At 45.2% G+C, this 9,761-nt stretch overlaps 2 protein-coding genes across 2 annotated transcripts; both read right to left on the bottom strand.

The window, feature by feature from the left end:
* Nucleotides 1-581: 581 nt before the first annotated feature.
* Nucleotides 582-3,365, bottom strand: LOC119292481 (pentatricopeptide repeat-containing protein At3g47530-like). The gene has a single exon (XM_037571308.1). The coding sequence runs from the start codon at nucleotides 3,363-3,365 to the stop codon at nucleotides 1,581-1,583; it is 1,785 nt and encodes a 594-aa protein (XP_037427205.1). The 3' UTR covers nucleotides 582-1,580.
* Nucleotides 3,366-5,162: 1,797 nt separating this feature from the next.
* Nucleotides 5,163-9,171, bottom strand: LOC119294881 (uncharacterized sugar kinase slr0537-like). The gene is made up of 8 exons (XM_037573158.1): nucleotides 8,855-9,171; nucleotides 6,799-7,062; nucleotides 6,643-6,714; nucleotides 6,507-6,545; nucleotides 6,264-6,371; nucleotides 6,072-6,169; nucleotides 5,794-5,905; nucleotides 5,163-5,615 (listed from the first exon to the last, which is right to left on the bottom strand). Exons 1-8 carry the CDS (start codon nucleotides 9,029-9,031, stop codon nucleotides 5,367-5,369), a joined length of 1,119 nt encoding a protein of 372 aa, XP_037429055.1. The 5' UTR covers nucleotides 9,032-9,171; the 3' UTR covers nucleotides 5,163-5,366.
* Between the last annotated feature and the right edge of the window lie 590 nt (nucleotides 9,172-9,761).

Here is a 9,761-nt window from a genome sequence, read left to right on the forward strand (position 1 = left end):
TGTCCTTGATTCCCTTCTTGGTTCAGAGTACGCGCGTAGTGATATGCATAACACCTCAAGTGGGGATGACAGGGAGAATGGGGAAAAAGGATGTCCCACTGACAAGTGATTCTCACGATTTGGAGGCAGCCAAAATATGTCTTGACTTTGAGCTTGCGCATCACCTCATCAGCCTCCATATATGCATATGTAGTGCTCTCCGTTGGGTTATAGAGGCTGCCAATATTGCAATTTTGATAGGGTTGCTCAAAGAGAGAGAATTACCCGGGTTGAAATTGATGCACCTACTTCCTCCGTTCCTAAATATAAGTCTTTTTAGACATTTTAAATGGACTACAACATATGGATGTATGTAGATATATTTTAGAGTGTAGATTCACTCATTTTGCTCTGTATGTAGTCATTTGTTGGAATCTCTAGAAAGACTTATATCTAGGAACAGAGGGAGTACTTGCCAATTACATTACATCTGTAAATATCAGTCAGAGGAGATCGGGTGTTCAGTTCAGCATTCAGCAAACAAGCACCCCTGGCACTTCCGTTTTGCCGCTGCCGAAAAAGAATAGTATAGGTGTTCAGGCTTCAAACATCAAAGGAGACGGATCACTAAAGCAACCGTCAGGTTTGCAAAAAAGCAGGCAGGGGGTAAAGATGACCCGCCGTTCCTACCTCCCAGTATGAACTAGGATATGTAGTTTACTGCAGGCATAGCATCACATGAAAAATAAATAGTGCCAGTGGAAAATGCATCTCCTGCTATCTGATTGTGAAGCTCTTGAGTATCACATCAACGATCATGAATTCATCGAGCTGCTGCTGAAACAGAATTGGTCAGTACAGCAAGCTCTGCTGAAACAGAATTGCTGTCAAAGAAAATGCAGAAGGATACTGGTGCTGCTGTTCAAAGTATTACTTATGGGGAATCAATGAACCATGTATTTTCAACTTGTTCAGATGACTGCAATTGAGCGCCTTGCATTTCAACATTGTCGCATTGTCATGCATATAATGCCAATGGTCCTTGAAAATAGGTATGGAGGTTTACTGACTTGATTTTAATATAATCACTGCTGCCAAACTGAAATAGCCAAGCTTAGTCAAAATTCTCAGGCTTACACAGATATTGGCTTTATTATGCTTACTGTTTGTGCTTGTAGTGCTTGTCTACGAAACCTGATGTGTCAGACCAACAAGAAGCTGCCACAATCCGTCATCTCTTTCTGTTCCGCTTTTAGCCAAGGATGTCCTATATTGCATGCCAACAAAGCATGCTTATTACAAGGGTGCTCCTATAAGCAGCATGTACAGTCTTTCTAACTGAACCACTGCCAAGTCTCAGACATCACTCTTTGAGGGAAGACCCTGCACACAGATGTGACTGCAGTCCATATAAAGCAACTTATGTTTTTTTCCTTGTGGAATTGGGTCGATATGCCCTAATAGTAGAATGCCTGGCAATCACTGAATCACATCACATCTGGTCATCAAGTGTCATTTGGTATCAAGGTTGCAAATTTGAGGTCCTGACATCAAATGTGCATGGACACTTCAAATCTTTGATATCCACCATAAAGGATGCTCTACCAATAATCATTGCATGAACACTGGCCTCCCTCGAAATGATGAAATCGGGTTCTGTCTCTTACAATCACTAATCGGTTATAAACGCCAGAAAATACCTTCGTAAAATTGTGGCAATCTACACAAACACGGAGATTCTTTGCCAGCCGTATTGGTCTACGCTGTGGCATCACAAGAAGAGCAAAAGCGATTGCTAGCTTTTCACTGTGATAGGTCAGGGCACATTCCTTCCCCTCTGAATCCAAATCATGCAACTCAGATGACACATTTGGAACATAACCAGCAATTCTCAAATGCCTGTTTATCTCATCAAGCTTCCCGTAAATCTCAGCCTTTCTTTGATGTGAATCATCATCTGCAATAAATTCATGGAGCTCACCGTTAAGCTCTACAGTTGTGCAGCCAGGGGTAGTTTGGATTCCATTCTCCTTCATCAACTTCCTAACTTCCGCTACCTTTATCCAATCCCCAACCGCCGCATAGGTATTTAACAGTAGAACATAATCACCAGCTTGCTGCGCTTTCAGTTCAATTAGATGACTGATGAGCTTCTCTCCAAGATCAACATGACCATGCACCCGGCATGCACCAAGAAGAGTTCGCCAAATTGTCGCATCAGGTGCAACCTTCATCTCTTTAACCACAAGCTGGTATGCTTCATCAAGCAACCCAGCACGGCCCATTAGATCAACAATGCATCCATAATGGCGAACATTTGGCATCATCTGATACTCACAGCGCATCATATCAAAAAACCTGAAACCCTCATCAACCAACCCACTATGGCTGCATGCAGAGAGCACACCAGTAAAAGTCTGCGCATCAGGAGCAACACCTGATTTACTCATTTCCTCAAATGCCAAGATAGCATCCTCCCCGAAGCCATTTGCTGCTAATCCCGAGATCATCGCACTCCATGTGACCACACTCTTCCGAGGAGTCTCACAGAAAACCTGGTACGCCTTCTCCACACACCCGCACCTCGTGTACATCGTGATCAATGAGTTGCGCACCTTCAGCTCGCCACCATAACCATGTTCCACCGCATACTCCCAGATCTTCTCCCCGAAGTCGAGCGCGCCCAGGCTCGTGCATGCCTGGAGGAGCAGAATGCAGGTCACCTCATCCGGCCCCGCCTCACCATCACCTTTCCTCATCTCATCGAAGAGCCTCAGAGTGTCCTTCGTCCTCTTATTCCTCGCGTAGCAAGTGATGAGAACGTTCCACGCGACGGTGTCCTTGACAAGCATTTCGTCGAACACCTTGCGCGCGCTGTCCCCGGCGCCACAGGTGGCATAGGACCGCATCAGCGAGGTGGCCAGAAGGGCGTCGCGGAGGTGGCCCTCGGCCACGACGTTGGCGTGCAGCTGGCGCGCGTGGGCGAGGGTGCGGCAGGGCTTGAGGATGATGGCCAGGGAGAAGGCGTTCCCGCGGCGCCCGAGGCCGCGCATGCGGCGGAGGAAGCCGAGGGCGCTGGGCTCCGAGAGGGAGCGGAGGATGGAGTTGCAGCAGAAGGTGGAGGGGACGGAGGCCGGGGTGAGGTGGTGGTGGAGGACGGCGAGCGCGCGGAGGGGCGGGAGGGAGGCGGCCGCGAGTGAGAGGAGCGCGGCGGCGGCGGCGGGCGCGAGGGGGAGGACGCCCGTGCGGAGCAGGTGCGCGTGGAGCTGGAGGAAGCGGCGCACCGGGAGAGGCGATGCCGAGGCGAGGAGCGCGGCGGCGGCGGGGGAGGGGGATGCGGAGGGGACGGGGCGGAGGGCGCGCGACACACGCGGCGCCAGTGCCATGGCAGTGGCACGAGAGGGCGGGAGACGGGAGTGACGGCGTCGTTCAATTTTGCGTCCACGAATAAATGGGAAATCATGGATTCGTGTTTAGAGTTTGGACCCGATAAATCCCCTCAGATTTTAAGCATGTCATTTCGAACGTTTTTCATGGCAACTTTAGTTGTTAAAACATGACAACTTTGTCTCAGTTCATTTTTTTTTGAAAAAATATCATGTTTGCCAACCTCACGTGAACTAAAGTTGCTAGTGATTCTGAAGTTGATAGGAGGTTTCTGCAATCTCTGAAAGATCCTGTGCAAAGGAAGTGCAAGAGAGCGCGTGGAGAGGATCATAGCAGCTATCTGGGAGGCTGCAAAAAGACCACCTCTGCTGCTCAGGATGAGGAAGAGGGAACTCTCGCTACAATATTCCTTGAAGAAGATGGGAGGATGGATGGGAGTAGACAAGATGGTGATCATGGAGGGATGATACTTCTGTCACCTTCCTTTTGGGTGGTGTTGTGCCAGTAGTTTTTCCCAATGCCTTACGCTTGGTATAGACTGATTCTGTTATGGAAAGTAGAGTTTTATGTTTCTGAATCCGTAGGCTGTAATAAGGATGTACTCGGTGGTTTGTTTTCTGATGAAAATGGAACCGGGGCTGATGCCCTTTTCTTCTAAAAAAAACTAAAGTTGCCACGAAAAAGTGGATTGCCATGCTTAAAATCTGAACATTCGGAATTTATCTTTTCCGTAAAGTTTGTGGTTATTTATGCCGACACCATGATTTCGAGAAAGTAAAAACACTAGCCGTTTGGAGGATGACGACGGCTTGGTTTTGTTTTATGGATGTGTACTATACTTTAATTTGTGTATGTAACTATGTATGTAAACTTGTCATTTGTGTATAACTGTATGATTTTGAGTTTATTTTTTTGATGATGCTAAGAGGAGCAGATGAACTAGCTTCGTAGTCATTATTTGCATTTTGGGCTGAACATGCATGGCAATTAAATACGAAGTACCTCGTTGTCGTTGCATTTTTTATGTGTGATTTTATTGATGCAACTGCATATTTTGTGTGTGATTATACTAACAAAAGAGGGAAAATATCTTTAGATATGTATTCGCAGGTGCATGGATTAAAAGTATATTTTAGCACTCTTTTGAATTTGAACGATTTTGTTCAATTGTGCTTGTACCATACGTCGTCTTGCACTCTGGAAGCACTGGTGCACAACAAAAGTTGCTCCATTTGGCTTCAATCGACTTAATTGATTTCCTTCCAATTTTCTACACAACAAAGGAAAAACAAGTTTTCTTAATATCGAAAACCTGGTGAAAACCGTGTCAAACCCTCTACTAAAAGTGGCAAAATATCAAACCACCATCGGGCCCTATCCCAAGGTTCAGCAGGGAGTTGTGGGCGGTTTCTGAGTGAAAGTTCTATTGATCGGCCAGGGTCGATGCCGGAGACAATAGCGCCTGGGGCATTATTCTTCCTTCTTGAAGGCGTCTCGGGCTACAGGTAGCAAGCATGTTGGCGGTGGAGGTCCACTTCAGGCGGCGGCGGCGGCTTTGTTGTTTTTATCTTTTTTTTGTGGTCATTGTTGGGTTTTTCGATTGATTGTCCCTTAATCAATCAAGTTGTTGTGTGGTCTTGGTTTTCGGCCTGGTTTTACTTATAAATCGAGCCAACTATACTCTTCTTTATGAAATCGCAGGAACCCTACCCTCTCGATGAGGTCCCAATAATAAAAATGACTACGTTTATGTTCGTTTAGTATACCACAGTCAGATGTTTGAATTCCGAGTCAAATTCAAATTCAGACACATATGCATGATACCACATCAGTTCTTTTTCATTTATCTCCTCATCCACCTCCAGCAAATCATCATCAACGTGCCTGCCCATTCCCATACACGCATGGGAGATCAATGGGAGCAAGCACTTCCAATCAGCGATACAATCAATCAACCAATGGGGCTGAACACAAGTTCTTTTTTCTCGCATAGGCGAGGCTCAGTTCTTGAGCTCCGGGAGGAGCAGCCCACCGGCGTGCATCTGCTTGTACATCCACTGCCAGTTCTCCGGCCTCACCTCCCCGCCGAGGGCCCTGATCACCGACCCGCCACTGCACGCCCCGACCTTGCAGCACTCCTCCAGGGGGAGCCCTTTCACCAGCCCGTACAGGAACCCGCTCGCGAACAGGTCGCCCGCACCGGTCGCATCCACCGCATTGCTCTCCCCGATGGCCGGCACCTGAACAACCTGCATGCACAGATCATTTGGCTCAGCTTTACAAGCTGAATCAGGATCAACTACTGCTAGCATCTCTCTTTTGCTCCTAGGCAAATACATGCTGGTTAGCATCGGCACTCTATTGCTTGGCTGTAATTGGTCGGAAGATGGAGAGAACATTGTTGATGTTTTGATGCTTGAGTCTCACCTGCTTGCCATGTTTTGCGATGCACCCCTTTGAAGCGAGAGTCACAACGGCCCATTTGCAGTGCTTGGACAAGAACGCAAGCGCATCCTCTGGATCATATGTCAGCCCTCCCCTGCACACACAGACGAATATCGGATGCATAATAAGGGAATGAAAAGAGGGCCATCAACAGTTTGCTACAGAAAGAAAAAGAAAAGGATTTGCTTTGCAGTTTGAATTTACCCCTTCTATTTTTTACCTACTTAAATATAATGATTTATAGTAGTAGAGAAAATCACCCTATGATCTCCCTAGCTTCATCCTCATTGGCGAAACAAAGGTCAATGTTGCCTGTCTCCAACAGGGCAATTAGTTGTGACCTATAGTCGCGAACCATCTGCACAAATGAGATAAAGCAAAGAAACTAAATCTGTCTGTTTTTGCAAATAAAAATCAACTGAGCAATGAGCTTGTTAAAGATGTAGTCAAACCTCAAAACTAGCCAAATCTAATGATACCGAGAGACCTTCTTGTTTTGCAACCCTGATAGCCTCAATAATCTGAGCAAGGTTTTGTTGTGCATATCTCACAACCAGCCACTGCATCACGTCAGTATCCAATGATGAAAAAGGTATCCAGGTTAGACATACATTTTACAGAATTTGCTTTCCGGGCAGCAATATATGATCGAACATGTGTGCACAGATTGTAGAGTAAAAGGAAAAGGAAGCCACCTTGGAGCCTTGGAAGTCCTCCTTAGTGAACTCATTGGCCTGTCACATGTTCAAATTGTGAGTCCAAGATTAGGATTGTTGAGAGAAAATAGCTATATACTACTAACATTTAAAACTGAGTGAAACAACGGGTTACCTGGAGCTTGACTGCACTAGATAGGCATGGGCGCATGGTGCGATTGCCACTTGCATCAACCAAGCATGCACACTATAATGGTACTCTTTTCAGCCTTGTCCACTAAGTAGCAAAATAAGGGGAATAACATAAAGTTGGCTTTGGATTTTAGACTACCTGTGCAGTGTGCCCCTTTTTTGCCCTTAATCTTGTGAGATCTACACCACTAAAGCTCATGTTGTTGACAAACAAAATACCCTGGTCATCATCTCCGCGAGCTCCAATTATTCCAGTTGATATCCCAAAACCAGCTGACAGACCCCGAACTGTGTTGGCAACACTACCACCAGCCATAGTTCTTACTGGAGAGGGGTCGTCATGGGAAGGAAGGATAAGGGCATTCACTTCATTCAGAATATGATCCAACTCCTCAAAAGATACCTGTGATCGTAATACAATTGTCAAATAAATTCACAACGTAACCACTGAATGTAAGGTCACAATCCCCATATAGGAATGCCATATCAGTTACTCCCTCCATCTCATAATATAAGACGTTTTTGCAAGCCAACATAGCTTGCAAGAACGTCTTATATTATTGGACGGAGGGAGTATATTATATTTTTAAATGTTTCCATGCACAGCCAATCCACGACTCTTAAGAAATAGTGTGTGATGTAGAGTTGTAGATAGAAAAAAAGGACAAATACATTGTTCTTCAGTCCAGTTTATTAATATCTAAGGCCTATAAGAAGTGAATGAATGTTGACTACAAACACTATATCTTCATTTTTCAATTTTCATTGATAAGTTTGCCTCTAAACTGTTTTTCATGTGCAAGTGCTTTTGCGTTGCGGGATACTACCTCCTAAACCAATATGGCATGCTCTTGGACGTGTACTAAAACAAGAAGAATGATATTGAGGTTTCCCTTTTTGCAAATTTGACAAGACTTCAGCAAGGTGAATTGTAGAATCACCTATCTCAGTCCCTCAGTAAGACAGGAGATAATTTGATAGATGGAGTGAGTGTGGTTAATACAAATTTGCCGTCTCAATTGAAACTTCACGGGCATCATTTGTTAAAAGGCATAATAAAATCACATGATTTAGAGAAAATACATATGCCAAATTTAGCGATCCAAAGACGAAGATGGAATCTCAGAATCACGAAATTATTGTTTCCTAATGAGCAAGTACCATATTCTAGAGATGACAACAGGACTCAGCAGCTGTGCATCAAAATGTTCTGAATGTATGGTCTTAAAATGATGTATCAAGGTACCACAAAAGCATAATCTGCTTCATTTCTTTCCAGAACCTCTTTTCTGTTTCATAATTGGATCTGGAGTTGAAACATGAGAATGAGACACTATAACTATCGACATTTTCTGACAAGATGTTGAGCTTGCAACTATATGTTGTGTAAACGGAGGGTCAAGAACACTAGGTGATAGTGACAAGGTGTTGTCCGGTACAAAACATGTACCAACCCCAAGACCTAACTCAAATAACCTAGTCGATGGACCAATCAGGCTGTACGACATGAAGCCTTATTTGACAATTCCAGAAGTGTGCAGGCCAAACCATAAACAAGCCTTTCAACAATGAAAGCAACACAACATATAGTGTATTGTGTACCCGAATCTACCCAAAGTAGTGCTTTACTATTTTTATTTGAATTCAGTGCAGAGAAGACTGCAGTGGTACGGGAGGGGTGGGGGGCGAATCTGCACTGAGCTAACCCCCAAAGCCAGAACTAGCAAGTCAAACACTTTGAAGAATACTGAAGAATCTTTGACGCCCACATAACAAAGAGGGTCACAAAAATAACACAAGAGAATCACAAAAATGTACGGGGAAGCCCGCTGATTTTTAAGGAGGCGAACAGTTCAGTAACTTGAACTTTTTGATGCAGAAAAGGAGGAATTCTGCAATAGAGAGTGAAGGATAGCACGATATTATTTTAGGGGCAGGAGATCCAAATATCACATGGCCGGCAGCTAGGAACAGCAAGAAACGTATGGTGGCGGCGCAGTTTTCTTCTGAGAGTGAACAGAGTTCTTTTAGGCTGAACCCACGAGACGAGAGTTGCAGGAGCACATGGCGATCCACCGGTAGCTCAATAATTGGAGACAAAGCGGGGCGGCAGTCCGTCTCGGCGTACGTACTCTAGCGAGACGAATCACGACGGCGTGCGCAAAGCGTTGGGAGAGGGAAGGGTCAGGATGGACCTGCTGCGAGCCGCCGCGGTCGCCGGGGACGCGGTCGAGGAGGGACCAGTCGACGCGTGCGACGTGGTCGATCAGCGCCGACACCTGCAGCCCCACCACCGCCGGCGAGTCCGCCTTGCCGGCCTGGGGGAAGGGAGGAGGAAGCTGCTGCTGCTGCTGCTCTGCCTCGGCGCCCATGGTTTCCTCTCCGGGGCTCCTTGGGTCCGCGGCCCTCCTCCCTCCGCGCCCACCCGGCTTTGTGGAGGGAAGGGTCGCCGCCGGCGTCTGAGTGGCGCTGTGCGGCGGGGGCGGTCGGGGTCTGTTGGAACCTGGAAGGAAAGATGGGTTCTCCCTGTTTTATAGAGCAGGAGGTGAGGACGAGGCTCGCGTGTCGCGTCACGATTAGACGGAGAAAATTAGATATTTGCCACATTCTTATTTCGAGCTCAAATGCACCTTTGTAAACAGTAAAAAATAATAAAAATGACAGATATTTTTTTAAAAACTAATATTTTTGCAGCAAACATTGTTAAATGTTCTACATACCTGCAAATTTCCGTGGAGAAAAACATTATTTAATGCTTAGGGCTAAACAAAAGTGCTTCAAAAAGACTATTTTTGAAAGAATTTTAATGAGCTGATTTTGTTAAAAAAAACAAATCTCCATGAATGTGATTTCATCATGAAAATTTGCAGCCATACAAAAATATAAAAATGGTTATTGTGTAAAAACAATATTTTTGAATTTGTTTATATTTTTATTTATTTTATTTTTTATAAGGGTGCATTTGAGCTCGAGATTATTAGGAGGACATTTTTCGTTTAGTAGGCAACAAAATACTACTCCCTTCAATCCACGATAAGTGTCACAATTTTGAACTAAGGTTGAACAAACCTTAGTTTAAAACCGTGACACTTATTTTGGATC

Source organism: Triticum dicoccoides, chromosome 4B (assembly GCF_002162155.2).
Source record: "Triticum dicoccoides isolate Atlit2015 ecotype Zavitan chromosome 4B, WEW_v2.0, whole genome shotgun sequence".
NCBI lineage: Eukaryota > Viridiplantae > Streptophyta > Magnoliopsida > Poales > Poaceae > Triticum > Triticum dicoccoides.

What these genes read in the sequence shown, in the direction of transcription:
- LOC119292481 (XM_037571308.1), bottom strand. Translation starts at nt 3,365, where the DNA reads ATGGCACTGGCGCCGCGTGTGTCGCGCGCCCTCCGCCCCGTCCCCTCC.
- LOC119294881 (XM_037573158.1), bottom strand. Translation starts at nt 9,031, where the DNA reads ATGGGCGCCGAGGCAGAGCAGCAGCAGCAGCAGCTTCCTCCTCCCTTC. An exon ending in CTAGTGCAGTCAAGCTCCAG is followed by an intron (nt 6,546 to 6,642) that starts GTAACCCGTTGT and finishes AACATGTGACAG; the next exon opens with GCCAATGAGTTCACTAAGGA. An exon ending in GAAGCTAGGGAGATCATAGG is followed by an intron (nt 5,906 to 6,071) that starts GTGATTTTCTCT and finishes CTGTGTGTGCAG; the next exon opens with GGGAGGGCTGACATATGATC.